General features: G+C 38.5%; 1 protein-coding gene across 1 annotated transcript in view; it reads right to left on the bottom strand.

Moving 5' to 3' along the window:
- Positions 1-19,233, bottom strand: part of lmbrd1 (LMBR1 domain containing 1) — a 53,658-nt gene extending 34,425 nt beyond the window's left edge. The window contains exons 1-5 of the mRNA XM_034201907.1: positions 19,162-19,233; positions 17,529-17,705; positions 16,717-16,780; positions 5,447-5,544; positions 920-987 (exon numbers count right to left, since the gene is read on the bottom strand). Of these exons, the coding sequence (XP_034057798.1) occupies positions 920-987; positions 5,447-5,544; positions 16,717-16,780; positions 17,529-17,705; positions 19,162-19,227 (473 nt within the window). The 5' untranslated portion in view covers positions 19,228-19,233. The remainder of the gene's footprint in view (positions 1-919; positions 988-5,446; positions 5,545-16,716; positions 16,781-17,528; positions 17,706-19,161) is intronic.
- Positions 19,234-21,882: the final 2,649 nt, after the last annotated feature.

A 21,882-nucleotide genomic window follows, 5' to 3' on the forward strand; every position in this document is an offset into this window, starting at 1 on the left:
CATGTGTGTGATGCCACATTCAGGACATTCAGTGTCCTTTTTTAACAGAAGACCGTTGCTAGAAGCTGCAGCTAGACTGCAGAAGCATTATTTTTAGTTTTTGAGGATGGAACAACTTCACACACAGATATAGGGAGGCTAGACCTATACAATTAATTTATTTTGGTTTATAAATGAATGTCAAGACATTTATGTTATTGATTTCTGAAGCACTTTCTAAATAATAAAAAGAGAGTTCATATGTATTTACTGCATGTATGCATTGATGAAAAATAAGCCATGTGCAGTAATATAGAAAATTGAGGATGCAACGCATTGGTATGAATCGTGATGCATCGGGATATCGAATTGAATCGAATCGTTGACAGGATAATCGTAATCGAATCGAATCGTGAGACCAGTGAAGATGCCCTAATAGTCATGGGTCCTTTATTTTTCTAAAACCAAGTAAACCTCCAATGTATCATTTAACGGCTGAGAGAGCACATTGCTTAGTTTAGGTAGCACTCGTGGCATGTTGCTGTCACGGCTGCAGAGAAGTCTATTATGTACTGCAGGTACAGGAACAAAACTAGTAGAAAATTGCGGGATAAATGGGACATGGCTGAGAAGGTACATCAATATAGATTTGTAGATATAACACACAACATCACAGAAAAGCCTCAATATTCCCTCCACATGAGCTTTGTACATAGATGACACATGCTGGTTTGGAATCAGATTGACAAGAACACCACTTTTATTTAGACAGAGGACGTCTATAGTTTTTTTATTTTAATGGCTTATCATGGCAAGGCAAATGATATGGTGGCTGTTTGAAGGGGCCTTCCTCTCATTAACTCCACGCAATGACAAATCCACGCCCTCTTCCACCTATCGTGTACTGAAGCCAAAGAAACCAGCCATTTCTCCAACTTACCCAATTAAAAGGAGCACAACGCAGACAATGGCAAACCCAACTGTGTACTTCAGAGCGTTTTTCACTTGCTGGAAAAGAAGAACATTTTACTGGTCAATCACAGGCATGACATTTTATTATTCATTTTTAATGAGGGAACGGGGTCATATACTCCATTTAGATAAGGACAATAGTGAGTGACAGCTATTCAGAGTCAGTGTAGATCCAGTTTGACCAGGCAGAGATAAGGTGTCACTACCAGCGCTATTCAAGGTGCTTCTAAAGTTACAATACAAAAGACTTCATTGTCTGTAAGAGAAAATGCCTCTGTCAGCTCAAAACTAACACATTGAAATTAGAAAAGGGCACTTTGTGATCACTGGTTTGGTACAATACTCACTAAAACAAATTTTAAAAATCATGCTCTTTTTAGGCAATAGCATAGGTCTCAGATATATAAATATATATAAAACATGTCTATGGTGACATTGGTGAGAAAAATATTAATACGTGGCCACGAATTAGTTATTACGTTCCCACGCATTAGTAATTCGTGGGAACACAATAATTATTACGCAATAACTAAATCCAGATAGTCTATAGAAACTGATGACTGAGTGACAACCATAGACAACACTAGCTAAACTCTGTACCGTAGCATGGATCATTTTGATTTGATTTTCATTTGGGTATGAATTATAAGGATATTCTGCAATCCCTTGCAGTTAAGCACAGTGTCATCCTTAGCAAAAGGCACTTGATTCGGCTGCTGAAAATGCATGGTTTGAAATCTTTCAAAAAAAAATATTTTAACGCAATTAATTCAAAAAATGAATTACCGCCGTGAACGCGATAATTTTGACAGCACTACTAATTTGTGGCCACGCATTATTAACTCGTGGCCACGCATTATTAACACGTGGCCACGTATTATTAATTCGTGGCCACGCATTATTAATTCGTGGCCACGCATTATTAACTCGTGGCCACGCATTATTAACACGTGGCCACGCATTATTAACACGTGGCCACGTATTATTAACTCGTGGCCACGCATTATTAATTCGTGGCCACGCATTATTAACACGTGGCCACGTATTATTAACTCGTGGCCACGCATTATTAACTCGTGGCCACGCATTATTAATTCGTGGCCACGCATTATTAACTCGTGGCCACGCATTATTAACACGTGGCCACGCATTATTAACACGTGGCCACGTATTATTAACTCGTGGCCACGCATTATTAATTCGTGGCCACGCATTATTAACACGTGGCCACGTATTATTAACTCGTGGCCACGCATTATTAATTCGTGGCCACGCATTATTAACTCGTGGCCACGCATTATTAACACGTGGCCATGCATTATTAACACGTGGCCACGTATTATTAACTCGTGGCCACGCATTATTAATTCGTGGCCACGCATTATTAACACGTGGCCACGCATTATTAACACGTGGCCACGTATTATTAACTCGTGGCCACGCATTATTAATTCGTGGCCACGCATTATTAATTCGTGGCCACGCATTATTAATACGTGGCCACGCATTATTAATACGTGGCCACGCATTATTAATACGTGGCCACGTATTAATATTTTTCTCACCAATGTCACCAGGGGGGCTCCGTATCTATGAAGTGTTTTGCTCAAAATACCAAACAGATCACCCATTCTAGCCATGCCTCATATCCCTCTATTTCACTTCCTGTTTCAAAAGTGCTGATTTTGGGTATAAAGCATTAAAAAAAAAAGAAAAGATTGATAACAATTTTTAAAAAAGGAGGGGGCTGAGCTCATGCGGGACCCGGCAGCTACTGTCTAAACCAGGGGTCACCAACCTTTTTTAGGATGAGAGCTACTTTAAAAAAATAAAACAAGTCTGAGGCTACTTTTACTCCTCTTTTTTTGTTTTTTGCAGTGTATATATTTAGCACATTTTAACATTATTATATGCTTACCTTTAACCTGTGTGTGCTGTTTGGGTCTGTGGGACCCGTTTTCAGTGTTTACTAAAAGAACATGTATGCAATTTAATTATTTTAACCTGCTTTATTTGGGGGTGGTCCTCACCTCTTCTAGGGGGGTCTGGGGGCATGCACCCCCGGGAAGATGTTTTTTAAAATGTTGAAGTGAAATGCATCAATCTGGTGCACTTTGAGCACAAAATGAATTTATGGATACAGCTCTCAACACTCATATGAAAGAGAGCTGTATACTTTTCAATAATCCAATCATCTTTAGAATATTATCACAACCAATAACAAATCATTTAAACTTGTTTATTCTTATAAATATCTCTCTCTCTCTCTCCCTCTCTCTCTCTCTCTCTCCCTCTCCCTCTCTCTCTCTCTCCCTCCCTCTCTCCCTGTCTCGCTCGCGTGCTCCTCCGTGGCGATGACGGCTTGCCTTAAAAAAAATAAAACATATTTGTAAAGTGGGGGGACACAAACGGGATTTCGAAAAGTGCGGGGGACATGTCCTCCCCCCCTGTCCCCAGTGGAGATTACGCCATGCGTGTGTGTGTGTCAAGTGGAATAAATATATATGCATGTTACAACACACAGAGTAAAACTCTGCCCCTCATGTGCAGTATAGGCTGGCATGACTAGGCTGTGTTCAATGGGGCTGATGTGTTGTGTATATTCTGCCAGAAGGAAAATCAGCGGGGAGGTGCCACATTGCTTTTCTTCCCGACTGCAACGCTGGTCCCGCAAATCAAGCAAGAACGTGATTGGTCGATATTCATTGTCGGGGTGGGGGGAGGAGGGGTGTTAGATAGATATAGAGTTGTAGTAAGTAGGCTAGATAGAGTTCGCTATGATTTAGGTTTTGTTTATGCATAGGGTAGATTATTTTAATTACATTTCCTTTTTTGTTTTGTGTATTTTATACATTTTGGATTTGCTTGGCGAGCTATTTTTAGAACATGCCCCGCGGGCGACTTACGTTGCCCCTGCGGGCGACTGAGTGCCCGCGGGCACCGTGTTGGCTACCCCTGGTCTAAACTAAATACTGCCGTGATGAAACCCCATATCATGGATTATCAAGGATTATTTCTGAAACAGTACGGAGCTCAAAGGCTTTCTCTCTTGCCGGTTATACCACAAGGTGAGTTCCTTTTTATTTCCTGCTTCTTCACACACATGCTCTGTGCAATACAGGTTAGCTCTGAGTGTTAGCGATGCTAATGTAAACATGAACCGACCATATTACGTCCAAAACAGTCGGGCATTGTTTCTGATAGGGCCGTGGGTGTAAAGCCAGCCTACATTTCCGATATTACGTTATATCGGACGCAAATCTGGATCAGCTCCGTTGTAGCCCCATTTTTAGATTTGGAGATATTTGGGTACGGAGGAAAAGAGAGAGGGTTTTATTTTCTGACGCTGCGTGAGTTCCCTGACACACCGGGGACACATATTTATGTATAAAAGACATCAAAAAGTGCATTTTGCATGATAGGTCCCCTTTAAGTTATAATGTGGGGTCTATGACTTACAGTATGAATGCAATAGTATATATGTATTCTTACATATATAAAGATTGTTTAGCCAGTTGTGTTGGTTTTGGTAAACAAACACACATTAAGTGCGTTATCTGTATCTTCATGGCCCTTAAAAACATTCTGACTGAATATCCTAAGCAAACATGGCATTATACCATAGAGAGTAATATTTATAAAGATTTTTTTTTTAAAAATTAATAATACTGATTAGCCTGTTAAAGGTGGGGTAGGTAAGTTTGAGAAACCGGCTCGAGATACACTTTTTGTTATATTCCATGGAATGCTCTTAACATCCCGATAGCAATGAATATTTTAAGTGCTTTGACAAAAAATCCATAAAAAAATGTCATCTGTGGAAGCCGTAGTACTGTAAAAAGCACGACCAATCATTTTAGCCGGCCCGGCTAAAATAAGTGGATGGCCTACCTGCCCGTCAGCCTTCCATCTGTGCACAAACTTATCTCGTGCCCTCATTGGTCATGTGCACGTTTGTGTGTGTTGGAGGAGGGGCTCTGTAAGGAAGTGGCAGATTTTTTCCGGCTGTGTATTTTCAAATTCTAGCGCACTCGAGCTGGTTTCTCCAAAATGACCTACCCCACCTTTAAGGTTTCAATTTTATGTATGTCATTTAGCATGTACAAACATAGGTCCAATACAATGTGGTTTCCTCAGTGCCAGGCCCCCAAATATTAAACAAAACCATAAAAGAAACATTACAGCAAAATGACCAGTTTGACTTCAAATCTGTCATGCTCTGTGTTATGACAAACCTGATTTGACAAAGGAGTAAACAGAAGATTGGAGTAAAGACTTTGGTATTTGGAAAGATGGAAATCATCTCTTAGTGTTTGTCATATAAAATGGGTGGAAGCGAATGGTTTCATGTTGCCTTAAACTACAACAACAAGACATTTTGCATTTACCATATTGGTAAGCTGCACCTGAATCATTTGAATGAATTTGGATCCTTCAGAACCAAATCTAAGCAGATTGCAGTGCTGTGTGTATAAGAAGAAATGTGAGTTCTTACCGAGCATTTGTTCATGTTGTCGTCATCCCTTTCTTCATAGTAGAAATAAACAAAGGGGATCCATAGGAAGACGCAGAATAGTATGATGGAGTATAGTGCTATATGTCAAGAAAAGAAGAATTGAAATCCAAGATTAGTCACAGACATCTACAAATCTATAACCCCTTATGAGCACACAGTAGGGCAATGTGTTTTATCATGACGTCAAAATGTAAAAGCATTGCAGAGCATGTATGACAAGTATGGTACATACATAAATGTAATGTGTTATATTCAGATTTGAAGTTGGTATTGCAGTGTTAATTATTTACCTTGATCATCTTAAAGGCAAAGTATATTAAAAAACTATTTCTGTAAAATAAATCTCCCTTCTCAGGTCTTACTACAGTCATAAACTAATATAATTCCCCCTGTCAGTAACACCATTTCCTCAACTCAAACACTTCAGTCATCAGAATTTCTGAGACGGCATGACCCCATTTCTTAAAAGTCTTCTAATGACAAATCTAGGGCAGGGATCAGTTATTCACATACCAAGAAACATTGAGACCAGAGAGAAACCTTAAATAACTTAAATGCAGTCATCCTTAAAAAAACACCTCTCATTTAACTTTCCCCACAGAGCAAATGTATCTCTTTTCCTTAACCTTGAACCAGTTGTGTTGCTTTTCTCTTTTGTCAGTACTTCCCTAATTCCCCCTTGAAAACAGACTGCATAGTATATCAATGGCTGCTCAATGTCATATGTTGCATCACTTTTACGCTGCTATGGACAATTTTGCACTCCCATTTGCACTATGTACATCATCTTTTATATATATATCCTGCTTACTTGAAGTAGACAGTTATATTGTGTTTTTTTGTATATTATTGAGTGTTCTTGCATCTTAATGTGTGAGTTTTTTGTTATACCTCAGGACAGTGGGGAACAATATTTCGATCTTTCTGTGTGTACAAACATATTTTGAGATTGACAATAAAGTTGACTTGACTTGATGTGTGACTATTGGGCATTGTCTTAGGTTGTCAATGTAACCCCTTTGGACATTGCATACAATACTGTAGAATTAATCAATCAATGTAAAACATTGTTACCAATAATACAAATGCATACTCTTTTAGGCAGCCTTATACTCTTCCATTATAAGGAAAACACATGGGGTATGGGTATGATACATATGTTACACAACCCAGCTGTTGCTGCAATTCCCTTAGCTCAAAATATCTAGAGATCCAGTAGGGTCAAAGCAAAATGGGCATTGAAAAAACACAACAACTCATATCTCATAATTTAGGATAGCGACATATCTAGAGAAAGGGTCATGAGATTGAGGGAGCAATAATCTTTATGAACTAATTATTTTGGTTGAAAGCGTGAGTTTCAAAGAAATGTTCCCTAAAACAGCTTAGGGGAAGCTTCCATCAGAGTAAATGCACTGTAGACATTTTGGGCCAGCAGCAGGTAATATGTTTTTGAAATGAATGTTTTCAGTGAACGCTTCATTTAGCAGTCACTGACCACCCTGTAGAGCTTTTTGTATGCATTTAAAAGTTTCTGGGTTGGTTTGCAAAGAAAAGTATTACATCCCTTCATTGGATGTTCTGATATTGTACAACAACAGGAGCATCTTATTTTATTGAGGAGGTATGGTTATCTAAATAAACATACAGCAATTCCATAGCACAATAGCAAAAAGCAATCTTCGTTAGAAAATAATTTCATAGATCTTCTGTATGAATTGGACACAGTGAATGCAATAAAGCTGTTATTGGTTTAAAGAACTCGCTCTTCTGTGATCCAAGTTGTTTGTTTAGTTCTTCCTGAACAATACACTTTTTAAGAGAAAGACCAACAGTCGAAAACATTAGGAATTCATAGAGTGGAGGCGAGTCAAAAACACTAATAGAGAGATGCTATTTCAAGCTAGGGGCTTTTCTTTCTGCGGCAAATGCATGCCAGTGAAGACAGCCCAGACAAACCCAAAATAACTCAAAGGAAAGCATGTAACAAACACGAAGGCACCCAGCAGCATGGTTGGCATAGCCCAACGCCTCTTTGAGGTGATAATGTGAATCATTAGCACAAGTCACATTGTGATGCCAAGTAAAACATGTGCAGAAAGACAAACAGCTAACCACAACAAGTCCCTTTTTCCTACATGTTGAATAGAGATTTGGTTTGACCGTAGCGATTTTCAATACAGGAGTAGTCTTTGTTGGAAGACAGAAACAAAATAATGGATAAAATATTAAGACCAACACAAAACAACATCTTATTATTTGCCCTAAGCAGTGCCATACTAGCATATTATAGCAAAACAATTGTGAAGCTGCTCCTGATAACATTTAATCCAGAACATCAGTACCGTCCCTTCCCTACAGGCCGATCACGCAGACTGCATGGGGCCTCACCTTGCGGAGGGGACCTCACCTTGCGGAGGGGGCCTCAACTGAGCCGCAAATGCGGCACACTTATGCGGCGCAATTTGTGTGGCGCGGCGTGGTTTCGCCGCTGCGAGGCTCCACTAGCACACCCCCCCGTCGACGCTCGCGAAACAGAGGGCCTCATCATATAAGGGACTTTCAGTACCACACTTCAGTGTACATGTGGAAAACAACTGCTTTATATCAGTCAATAGTGCATGGCCTCAGGCAAGTATAAACATGCTTCCCTGTGAAATGGACTACATTTCACAAAATGCTCTCTCTGCTTCAGACAAATGAATGTCATTGTTACAGTGGCTTTCGTTTTGCCAGCTGTGGTTGTGACAGGGCATTACTTCCAATAAACACGTATTCATAGCGCCACTAACATATCCATTTACACTCATTTACAGCCAGACAAAGTGAGTCTAGGATGATGCCAGAAGCCAATAAATGCAAGCCATGCACTGTGTGCAGCCGCTGACATATGCTTGCGGGTTAAGGCAATGGGTAAAATGAATCAAAACACCGGGAATATTAACATACTGAGAGAATAGAGAATGGATGATACATGGTAACTGCATTACCATTGTATCATCCATTACTCTAAGCACATCTTCTACCTGACCAGGGATACAAGTTTAGCACACTTATCCTCCTGACAGAGTAGAGAATAAATAATACATGTCCTTCCTTCACCCTTTATACATGTTTGTCTTCATAGTACTCCCCTTACTGAAAGGAAAGCAACAACATTTTGGAAAATTGGTTGAAGAGATGGCTGAAAAGAAACCTTCATTTACCAACAGCTGGGGAAACAATGTGAGTAAATCAACACAGGCAATAGTCAAAACCTCATTATATTTTAATCATCATTTGCAGAAATGTACAACAATTATAAATATTCCAACATATCAATCAAAGAAAGTAGCTTCACTCTAAATGAGGAACATTAGAGCCTTGTCTTCACCTTGCTATGGCTCTCCACAGGGGCATTAGCACCTGGACTCTTGGCACCAGCAGACAGGCAGCATTACAGTATTACATTTGAAGTGAAAATGAAATGCCATGGGAGATTTCTCTCTGAAACAGTCTCTGACAAAGGACTCCAGAGACATATGAAAATATCTGTCTACAGACACTCGCTGAAAGGTATGACACTGAGCTTGCACTCTTATTTCCAGTAAACATCAGGGACGTATCCATTTTTAGGGGGTCGAACCTGGAATAAACACTAGTAAATATTCAAGTTCAATTTGACAGGTAGCATTCTTCTGAACGTATGAATAAACAGATGTTTGCTAACATACAAGACAAAGGAACTTGATAAGCTAACGGCGTATCACGGCTTTCTGCTGTCAGTTTGTTTTGATTCATTCTTTGGAGTTGATCAAGTTTTACAACTATTTTCAGTTCAAAGATGATAAGAAGTGTGTAACCCCTGTTTTGAATAACAGTATGAATATAAAATATTCAGATAGCTCACCACTATACAAAGAAGAAAGCCTTGTTTATCTGGCTGGCAAACTCTATCATAGCTTTGAATACAAAAGAATAGATTATATCATATAGTAACCTAATACCTAAAGAAAAAGCACTTTGAGAATGAATGTTTGTGAAGTGCATTATTAGCATTAGCATTGACTGACATGTCCTCTTGGTCTATCAAAGTCACTCAAGTGATTTTGACTGTCATTTGCTTGGCACACCTTTCCCTCACCGACCTTCCACAACACTGACACCAAAATGTAGATTTATTGACTCCAAGCTGACGAGATGGCAGCAAGCAGTAACGCCGACTGCAGACTTTAAATGGACTCTGTGGAAACCTACAGGTTGTGTTGCAGAGGCTGGTCTGAATGTAAACATCGTCCAACCGCGTCTTTATATAGTTTTTACCATCTGCCTGAAAATGGACTGTCACAACATGGAACATCCTGTTAAATATGCCATTTTGATTCACTTCATAGCTCAATGGCATGTTTTGTCTGGTTGTAAAGAAGTCGTCATATCCCAAATGGACTCCACAGGGCCCCTTATGCATTGTTACAGGAAGTAGGGACCATCAATTTCAGTAGCCATGAAGGACATGAATAGTGAACTGAATTTCTTAAATGGAGGAAAAATATCTTTGCACTGCATTATCAAATGGTTTCTGAACCAGAAGACCTGTGTGCTAAAAAACATTTCTAAAGCTTCATTGAGCAAAACCAACATTACCAAAAGGAGTTCTCTCAGAATATATTTGATAGAATACAACTAAATTATATTACAACAAAGGCTGAAGTAAAATTGGTATTTGAAAATGTAGCTTGTTAGCAAAGGTCATGCACCTTTTTTACAATAAAATTGGGTCTTTTATTTTAGCAGAGTTACAAACTTGATTTTTTCATTTAAAAAAGATTGAAAATAAAACGCATGGTAATATCTCAACGCAGAAAAAAACCTATATTATATTATGTATTATATTATTACTAATTTCAAAAGATGAATTGCGAATATTGCTATTGGGATGTATTCTGGAAACAATTACAATATAGTAAAATATGACCTATGGCCAATATTATATTAATATTATAACTTATAACAGAAATATGGGTGTTTGTCTATTTCTGCACCAATAACAAGAAATGACATGACAAAAATACCATAGATATGATTAGCCTTATTAGGAATTAATGCAGAAATAACCTAGTTAGTCTGGTTTATATTCCAAATGTAAAATGTCCCGCTCACTATATTATTTTCCAAAATGAATGAACCTCATCATAGTAACTTGATAGTCACAGAATCAGCCTCAGAAATCCAGCATTTGTGGTGCTAAAAACAACAACAAATGAACAAATGGTTAAAGAGGTAACTACAGGCTTAAAATACTGTCCACTGTCTAAATGTCTGAATCCCTGTTTTGTATGTTTGGAGTTAGATTCAGGAAGTAGAAGTGAAGCACTATGGGTTTTAGTTTTTGCAAATGGTGGCAAAACAAGTACCCATTGTTCTTATTCACACTGGACAATGTTCTTATCGTTGAAGGCCCCTCTGGATCACACAGAGCTGCTCTCAAAAATCAAACTGCAATTTGTCAATGTTTTCAAAACAGTCTTAAAGAAGCACTTGGCTACCACTTTCCTCCAAAATCCAGTCAGCACATCAGGGTGGAAAAGAATCACAGTCAGAAGAAAGTACTTGCAGAGTATTTACTAGATGATCCCTTCCTCTACAACTTCTCCTCTACAAATGGCATTAAAAAGGGCAGTGAGAAAGCAAATGATTTATTCAGAGGTCCCAGGGGTATTTTGCACTGTTGCTTAAGGGTCTCATGCACCAGTGCTTCGAAGTACTGAGCAGTCCAAGGAAATGTATAAATGGACAGAGGCTGGAGATTGAGAGGCTTTCAAACTTAGGGTTCATCAAAGATCACAGAATGCTATTTGGGCTCTAAAAGGAAGTGGGTGTTTCGGTTGCAGGCATCCATCCTCTGTCAATTTGAAGATACATTTGATTGAATACAACACTGTGTAGGTTAAAAAAACTCTGCAGTGCTCTCTACAGGAAATAACGTTTCACTATAACAGAATATTTTCATATCCGTTTTTTTGACATTACAGTCGATTTTTGAATATCTGTTTCTCAGAGATTTGTTGTTCAGCCTTGAAATGAGCCCAAAAGTAAATGACTATACTCATGCACACATAAATGAATTGCCCTTACCCATCTAGGTTTTGACTAAATGCATTTATTTGACCTAAATATGATGCCATTGTTGATGCAGCCATTATAGAAATAGCAGAATGTGAAGAAATTAGAGATTTCACATACATTTGGTGTGCTTTAACAGAAGCACACATGCAGTTTAACAAATAATAGGGCGAGATAATCTATAAATATCTCACTTCAAAAGCAGTGTTGTGCTAGTTACTGAAAACCAGTAACTAGTTACCATTACTAGTTACTTCATTTCAAAAGTAACTCAGTTACTTTACCGATTACTTACACATAAAAGTAATGCGTTACTGTGAAAAGTAACTTTTTAGTTACTTAGAAAAAGGGCTCCCATTAATGCCCTTATAGCCTTCATTTCAGTACTGTTATTGCATTGGAGAATAATACAATCTGTTGATCAACTTGACATGCATTATATGCAATCTGGATTGCATCGATATTAGCTGGCTTTCCATTTTTGTATATTCTTTCTCCAGGTAGTTGGAAAAAGTTTTCCGTCCCATATGCCGTGTGCCGCCTGGACATGCTATCATGCTAACTAGCTCCCTGAAAGCGGGTGACTCCACTGTAGCAATAGCCTGCATGTGTTCTACAACATACCGTGCAATGGCTTTATCGACTTTTCCCTGGCTAGCAGTCCCTTGGTTAAAATCCAGCCGCTGTTGCTTAGGTGGAGGTGGAGTGGCGTCGGCTGAGTCTCTGTGGTCTTAGCTACTAGCTTCGTCCCAGCATGTTGTTTTTGCAGATGTTTTAAGAGATTTGAATGACTGGTTTGGGCAGTAGATAAGATCTTTGACCCGCCAGGACACAACTTACATTGAACTAAAACGTTCTTTTCTTTGTGCTCGACAAAAGTGAAATAGTGAGAATATCTCCAGGTGGAGAAACTAGACTTGAGCTCCACCGCCGCCGCCATGATAGTCTTGTTAGTAAACAACACAAACACGCCCACAGCGCGTCTCCGCATGTGACACAGGAAGTATCTAAGTACATTTACTCAAGTACTGTACTTAAGTACAGTTATCATCTCTGTTCGCCTGGCTGTTGACTATATAACAAAAAACTAACGGAGTAACGCACCATGTAGTAACGGTAACTGAGTTACTGAATTAAAAAAGTAATGCTTTAGAGTACTAGTTACTGCCAAAAATAACGGCGTTACAGTAACGCGTTACTTTGTAGCGCGTTAGTCCCAACACTGTTCAAAAGTAACAAATCCATAAAAAATAACAATGTAGAGGTGTTGCAATTTCTCGACTATATACAGTATTTCTCCACTGTGACCTGACTGTGCATGTAAAACCTTTCAGGGTAATCATTATAAAACAGAAACATTGTGTTGTGGAATATTTTCCAAGGCCCATAACTTTGACCCAGTGTATCAGTTCAAACTGTCCTGACTGAGCACAGGCACCTGTAACCTTGGCTGCTGTGCTCTCAGTGTTTTGTCTCCCTGTTCCTGCCTGTTGGCGTCAGCTGATAGAGGTGTTATCATTCTATCTTGTTATGCAGCATGTTGATGATGCTCTCGGAACTAGCTAAATACATGGGTCTGGGGTAGAGTTCTTCAGAATTGACGTGGCAACTCTACCGTGAAGTCAGAACCTCTGACTCTTGGACTTGTGATGTGAATCCTCCGGCCGTTAACTCCAAATAAACCATCATGTGTTTGACATCAAAGCTACTGCTCTTCCCGTGTCTCCTTCCTGAGTCGGTGACTCCCACTGCATTGCTACACAGAAGTTTCCTCTACACATTGATTCAAGCGGCTGCAGAAATGTTAACAGTGTCAACTTTAGGTTTGATTAAACATGTGGCATATACCCACGCTTATTAACTGTGATCGCTACTGAATGCAAGTCAGTCACCTGGAAGAAAAAGCATGCGTCAGTGGAGGAAATAGGAACAGGGATCAAGCCTATAATTATTGTATTTGTGAAGAGACATATGGACAATGCTGTCAAATAAGGTTGTGAGAAAAAAAATCCACTTTAAAGGTTAGATTTGTGAGCACACTGTTCATACAGCACACATGGAGCTTGGTCTCCACCTACTGGCAAATAAAAAAGCAATGCCTTTAGAAAGAATGGGGGAAAGAGTCTCTAGTTTGTCAAAAACATCGACAACAGGATAGTAAAATAGACTTTGTAGCCAAAATTGAATTAATCACATTTTCAATTTTGGCGTATTACTTTAGCCTGCAGTAAAATATGACTTTGCTTAGACTCAGCACACAAGCCACTTCAAATGTCATCTTCACAAACATCTCTTCACTGCAGTGACACACATCACATAGAGACGCATCATGATCCCATTTTACTTTGTAATTAAAAGGTTTAAATCTCACTGAATATATAACAACTACTTTCAGAATAGTTTGGGCATAAAAGAAAGGAACTCTGAATCTTATCATAAAAACAGTGCACTGACCTCAGGAACATGTCTTGTGTTAAATGATTTCTTCTCTCTCAGAATGCATTCACACATTTCTCTCACCTTGAACACCACAATACCAATCAGAGGGAGAGGTTGGGAAATGCAGGGATTGTTTTTATTTTAGGAAGGTTTAACAAGCAATCAGCCTTGCTTATCAACAGCCTGAGGTTACAAGACAACAACAGATTTCAAGCAGATCTTTCACACCACACTCCCAGGGCTACGACCACATAAGAAAATATATATGGGAATACAAATCCCTTATGGTCTGCGAATGGCATGAACAGAACTACTTTTCCTTTATGAACTAGCATAGCACAAGTGCCACAGTATGTAGTCCTGCATTGTTCCCAGCAGCTCTAGCAGCCATTATAGAAATGTTCACACAAAATCGTTCTACTTTACCAACTACCTGACCTTTTCCTTTGACGTGTGACACATTTCTTTAAGTGTAACTGTTGTACCATGACAACGGTTTCTAGGCATTTTGGCCATAAAATAAATGAAATACCTAGCGGGACATGTCAATGCATACATAACGATACCTAAGCAATTATGTTTTCATTGTATAAGACTATATAAAGAAAATGTACCACTAAACAGGATGTCATATCCAAACTATAGATAGTGACAGAGAAAATCAATCTTGTGTATAAAATCATCTTAGCCAGTCCAGAGACAGCATACTAAGGGCTTTGAATGCTGGATTCAGGTGCAGTGTTCATAGTAAGCACATTTTCTTATGTCATTTTACCAGTGGAAGAGATTTCTTTGATTGGGCTGTCTGGGCAAGTAAACAGCTTGTCTTCTTTGCATTTGGCATTTCTGAACAGACGGTACATAACAGTGTTGCTGACAGGCACTTTAAGCCAGCATCTGTTGGAAAACGCGTGATCTAGCGTCTTTGGCATGACTGAATTAGAAATCGTAAAAGACAACAAACTCATATTATCCTTTAATATGACAATCATGAAGAAATGTCAGAGGCACTAATAGCTTTCAGCTAGGAATAGAACAGCCAAACGGGCCTGGATACAATCCGTCCGCATTAATTGCAACTGAATTTTCGATGGGGGATGGACATGCCCACCCTCATAGCAAGAGAATCAGGCAAGAGAGTCCAAGATGCCTGACTGGACGCTCAACAAACCTACTAATGATACAACTAAGTATGCTAAAAACCAACTGTCACAGACTTAAGGGAAATGTGCATGTTGGCTCGATGGCAAAGCTTCAGAGACACAGCCATAATTAAGATTATCAATATCACCTGGGCTTTATCCTACTATGACAAGGTCCATCAACGTGTTGTCATGCTTGAAAGGCCCTGTACACCGACACAGGTGTTTTTACTTATTCTGGCTTATTGGAATTGGCTTAGGTTGAAGTTAGGCTGAGATATGCCTGAATTACCAGGGGCCACCACATTTTTTGAAAAATGATAAAAGGTGTAATTCAAAACTATTAGCAGGATTAGGCCGATGTCACTCAAGCACTGTTGGCACGTTCCAGCGGCACACTCGTTAGACAACGGCTGAGTTAAGTGGAAGCACCTGTGCTCAATCAGAGCTCAACACAAACCACACCAACATGTTACAATCACTCACAATGAAAAATGCTGTTTTCATCACTGCTAGAGTAACTAAAAAGTTATATTAACATGGTTATTTACTTGATCTGTAAGCTCAGTATTGTCCTATCTTGTTAGCTACTTCACATGAGTTTATTGCCAGGCACAAACAGCATCAATATACACAGCAGCATACTTGATATATGGGTAAACAAAATAGTAAAGAGCAGCAAAGAAAATATAATACATGCCTGTTTAAATATGGTAAGTTATATATAATAAAATAATTGCAAGGTTATGAAAGCATGGAACCAAGCAAGGCATGTCAATATTCGCATTATTAAAACATATATACAGTATATAACCAGTTCAGGAAGAGACCATATTAGCAAAAGTGAACAAGACTGCATCTACAAGAAAGGCATTACATAAACCAAACAAAGATCTGAGTGAATCATCATCACTCTCTCAAGAACAGTGTTAAAAGTATTAATGATATCAACATGTCTGAATATGAGTGTCATGAAAACCATTCACCTCGTGTTCTCCAGTGATATAGCGTGTGCTGCACAAGTCACATCCAACGTTAAACTTTCAGCATAATTATGCAACACTAAATGTAATTTATTATTGTCAGCTTCAGTTGACTAATGTAACCTGCCTGCTATTTGACAAATTACATTCATTTTTATGCTCATCCTTGACATTTTGCCAGGAAACACTAACTGTTTGATATCTCTGATATATGACATCATCGTGGAAAACATGACCGGTCAGTCTATAAAGATTACCCAGTTAAAAGGGCTTTTGACTATCTATTATTTTAACAGTACTGCCTAATATGGATTATTGTATTATGACTGTCTTTATTTTAATCATACGTGCAAACCTGAGCTAGACTGCTCCAGGGAGAATAAGATGTACTACAAAAGTTGCTTTATAGATTCCATGTGTAAGAATGACTTGCAAAACAGCTTAACTTGATGAACATTTTTTTAAACAAAAGAGAAAAATTAGGGAATTATAGATGCATTTTCCTTTCAATTCTGCAATAAATAAACCTGATTCTATTTGTTTTATGTGAACACACAATGAGATATAAAGAAAATGCACTTACTGTAATATCCATACAGCACAGTGTCTTCAATGTGCCCTCTTGTCTCATTGTTAGCCGCCCAATCCTAAATGTTACCAAAGAAGGACCATGGTGAAAAATTAAAATCAAGTTAAAAAGTAAAAGGAATGAAGTAGGTATAATACTCAATGACATCAAGCTTACATTTAAAAAATTAAAAAAGAGTACAACAATGACTATAAGAAATAGTGTTATTTGAACACAAATACAGAAGGTGTGTTGTATTTTCATATATAACCCTTCAAGATAGAGGTATAAAACAAATAATGCATTACAAGACCCCTTTTCAGCGTCTTGGGTTCATTCAAAAATGTATTTATTGTCGAGAAACTCAAAGGACATACATGAATGCATACACAGACTTTTCCCTATTTTGTTAGATTGCAACATTTTAAATCCAATAGATTATGTTTGTAATTTAAGGATTGAGTCCCTGGTGAGCTAACATGTGCATCTTATGTTAGGTCGCCGTGACTGAATTGTACAAAAAACCATTAACAGCTAAAAGTAGAAAGCACCTCCCAACCCACTGAAAGAAACAATTACCTGCTCTTCAAATGAAGATGCCAATACACACTTTGCTATATCTTCTAGTAGATTGAAACAAATCCAATGATTTTGCACAAAATTGATGAGCCAAGAAATGAATTCAGCTTTTAGATTGGACTAAAACAACGTCCACTTTGTCTAATTCTAAGAAGATTACATAGCAACGTTAAAAGCTGCCTCAGGGAAACTCGTTAGCATTTCACAAATTGATTTTTACTGGCGCAGTTAGAAGAAAAGAGACTTACCTTATAGGTACCATTGGGAAACTTCATAAATGAAACAAGGAATATGTCCACGGGGAGAAGTGCAGAGGTTATCAAAGCAATGGCCAGTGCACATATTGCTGTGATAGTTGAAACAACTTCACTCTCCTGACGACTTTGAAATTTCCGAATGTAGAACCAACAAAAAGTCAGGATTACCTAAACAAGGGAAAACACATTATGTTAAATCAAGTTAAAATGATACCATCAGGAGGGATAGTAAATACAATATAAATACACTTTCCTTTTCGATTGGCAACACACTTAATAATGTATCAGTGTTGTGTAGTGCTATATTTCTATTGAACTTCATTATACTGTTTTCACAATATTGTGGCGTCTTCTGCCTGTTCAACAGTGCTTGGAAGCGATTACCTCCATGTGTGTCTTGATGATTGCCAAAAAGGAAATACTCAAACCAAGGTGTTAACACAACACTGGGGGATTATAAACCAGAATAGCCCGACTGCAGGTGATAGAAAAAACGATGATCTGATTATATCATAATCTCTTATCCTTTCAGCACAAGTGTGAATGTAAACTCACAATAATTGTAAGGACTTACAAGAAATAACACAAAGTTAACTTTTCATAGTTAGTTTTTTTAAACTTTGAATGAATGAATGAATTTGCTCATGTATTCTGTTGCAGTTCATTGGAACAAAGGGGGGAAGAAGAGGGGAAAGGGATTGTCCTAGTAACATGTAGGCAACTCAATAGGGACACAAATAAGGGTCTTCGAAATGACAAGGTCATATTCAAGGCACACAAGCTGTAGGAAGTGAGGACACTGCTAAAACTAGTCCCTTTAGATCAGGGGCTGCCATTCACAGACAGGATCAATTAAAGTCCAGCAGCCTTAAGCCTCTGGCTGCTTGTTTTGCCAGGCTTTGCATCCAAATAAGATCCACTGAAAGGTGTGTTCTAATAAAAAGGGCTGTAAGTAGGGGTGGGGACGCAGTATTGGCATCCGGGCATTCTCCTGGACGTCTTCTGATTAAGTCACGTGACTCTGAGTGACAGCTGAGATAATGGGTGCTAATTTGGGCAGCAGATTACTGAGACCAAGTTCAAATAAATCAGTTAAGTAACGCTAACGTTTAAAGTAGAGTGGGTCAAAATCTGTTTACATAAACGGAAAGGTTGTATGTGTTTGAAGAATATGTGGTTACAGCAGCCTTATTAGCTTTTCAAGCAGCACCGCCATGACATATGTGAAGCGCATTTTAAAACCATGTGGTGAAAACTAACTACGCATTAGAGCAGGTAGAAGCTGTCACCCAGAAAAGTTAAAAGGAGATTAATGTTGTGTACATTAGAACATAGTTGACAGCTATTTTCAAAATACTGCTGATTAACACTACCCCTGCTTTTAGTATGCAATTTAAGCGAATATAATTCTACATTGAGCACAACACAGCCTGTATGCTAAAGTGTGTCATGGCTAATGTTAGCTAAAATCAATCCCAAGCCAATATTGACGTTGATACACTGTAGCCTTTTCGTTTCGTAACCCCTTAACCACGCCAGTTCTTGACCTGCTAAAACATCTCAAAGTATTTTTATGACAGCTCACAACTTAATGAAAACACTACACGACTGAAAATATGCTTACCATAAGTATAAAAGTGAAAATAGACCACCCGAGCATAGACTCGGAGAGAAACGACTGACCCGCCATCTTCACTTCCTGCAATAACAAACCCACGTGATCCCGCTGACGTCATCACAGTGGAGGGCGAGCAGCAGTCGTGACGTGTCCGCAGAAAGTGCACAACGTCTGTATATACTATACCTCGATTCTCCACATGTATGCGAATGATTTTTACAGTAGTTTTATTGGTATCACACAGCTTCACCGGTGGTGGGACAGGACGGCAAAACAGAGGAGCTGACAACTTTAAAGACCAGAAGCTGTCGATAGCAACAGTACCATACAAAATACCATCTTTTGCATAAAACCAAAGATCTGGGTCAGCAATCCTCGAAGTTGTCGTTTTATTAAAAAAAAACACCATCAGTGACAGATGAAATAAAATAAAAGTAGTCATGCCATCACTAAAAATATCAGTTTTATAAGTTAAAGTTTGACTTTTAGAACTACAGAAGTATGATCAGAACATTTTTCTTAAATATGTCATATATTTCAAATTGATTATATCTATTTTTATAGCATATAATATTATAAACAAGTTTGGTCATTATAATGTCTAAACATAATGTGCAGAATAACACAGTGTAAGGTATTCCCTAAGGCTAAGCAATAGTTCTGCTGGTTCAATTTGTATGTGAAAGAGTTACCCCACTTTAGCTTATCTGAAAGGCTTTTTTTGAAAATGTTAATATCGATTTGGCATATGGTCCGACCGGTCAGCACCTAAGCAAACATTCAGTAATCATCCAGTCTATCCAGAAAACTAATGTGTTTTATTTCAGTTTTCAATTTGCTGAAAAGCTAGAAGTAGGTCGCTGTAAACTAGGTGCAGTGCACCTGTAGTTGCATTCCCATGTGTAGAGCAGATCATTGGGGTAATACTTGTCATCAATTATCCACCGCAGTGGCCCACACCAGTCAACAGCCACTGTTTATGGGGCTGAAGCTAATCCCCATATGATATTGTATTCCTCGTAAAAATTATATTGTTAACATGCCAAACTTTTCCATATTAGAACAGCTGTCCAAGCAGTGGCTGCCTAGAAGCCTGTCTACGCTTTCTATACAATTGACTTTTTCAGATGACTTTGTCTTCATACAATACGTATTTACATTAGGGTTATGGTTAATTTTCTTTTGGTCTCTCCTCTTTAGTTTGTCATTTTAATATTCTCTGTGATGTATTGCTTACATTTCCAATAATAAATATGCATAACCAATGTTTATTTTCTTGTACCTCATACTGAAAACAATGTTTTGGGCATTTCTTCTATATTCTGTATCTCGACAACAAGAGAGTAGATGAAAGTCTAAACTCAACTTGAAATATCTATTTGAAGTGTAAAAAAGTTATCCATAACTAGACCACATTTGACATTTTTCAGTGTAACATACTTAAAAGAAATAGAAATGACACTTTAGAGTCATGATATTATGTTTCATTCAGCAGGGGATCCAGACTTATTCAGCAATGGGATTATATAAACTTTTCAAGACTCTATGAGAAGTGTATCAATCAGCTTGGGTTTTTTGTGCATGCTGAGTTTCTACCCATTTGCCAGGCACATTCACCATTTCTTCCATTTCTTATCCAATTTATCTTGCATTCATACCCCATGGTATCTAAATATAAGGATTTTTTTTCTGGCTTTATATTCCACCTCTCACTTCACAGTTTTAAGTATGCACTTTCAGGAGAAGCCTACTTCATTCATGAAGTATGTTGTCCCTTAAATTACAACAGTATTAGAGTGTGCAGTCATGCTTCACCATGTCTGGAATTATTGAGACCAAATTAAATTATTACTCGAGTAATTACTTTTGCAAGTGACATTGAGGCTTCAAAGTTTCTGAAAGTAATACTTCTCTAAATTATATTGCAAGAAATTGGTCTGTTACTAATTTCAAATGAAGAACACCAGTTAATTAGTCGGTCACTATTGGACACTTTCAAATTTAAATCACTAAAATCAATAACCATATATCTAAACTTAATTTATTTTACTGTCTTTTAATTAGACTAATGTAATTAATTCAACCCATTATTCACATGCACAGGGGAGGTATAGGTCATCTTAATTCATGCAACCTTTCATAGGCCTACTGTAGCTTCATATCAGGAGGCTTGGCAATGTGCCCTAATGGGAATCATGTACCTTATAAGGCCTTAGCTGAGAAAAAGGTATGAAACATCCAAATTGTTGTCAATCAAGTAATGATTTGGGCTAGCCTAATAGTTATAATAGCTATAGCCTGCCGTCTAATTCCTCGGCTCAGCCGCCATCAGCGTCTGGCGCAGTTTGAGGATTGCTACGTCTCGCCGGTGGAGGACCCAGAGCTTGACGTGGTGGAGATGGAGGACCACGAGGAGGGAGTGCCCTTCGTGTTCGCCATACCAGCGGACCGGGCGGGTCCGCTCGTCGGGGAGAGGTTGATTGATTGATTGAAAAGTTTATTAACAGCTTGTATATTGGGTTCAGTACCAACCCAGTCTCACGGCATTTCGTGTTCACCAACACGATTTTTAATCTATTGATTCGTGTTCACCAACACGATTTGCCCCTTTTTTTCGTCTTGCACAGCACGATTTTAAAAGCAATGTATTTCTACTGCATGCAGCACGACTTTTTCTCCGGTCGGATGGTGGGAGACCGGAAGCTGTGTGGTTCATAAAAACATGTT

Source organism: Gymnodraco acuticeps, unplaced genomic scaffold, assembly GCF_902827175.1.
Source record: "Gymnodraco acuticeps unplaced genomic scaffold, fGymAcu1.1, whole genome shotgun sequence".
NCBI lineage: Eukaryota > Metazoa > Chordata > Actinopteri > Perciformes > Bathydraconidae > Gymnodraco > Gymnodraco acuticeps.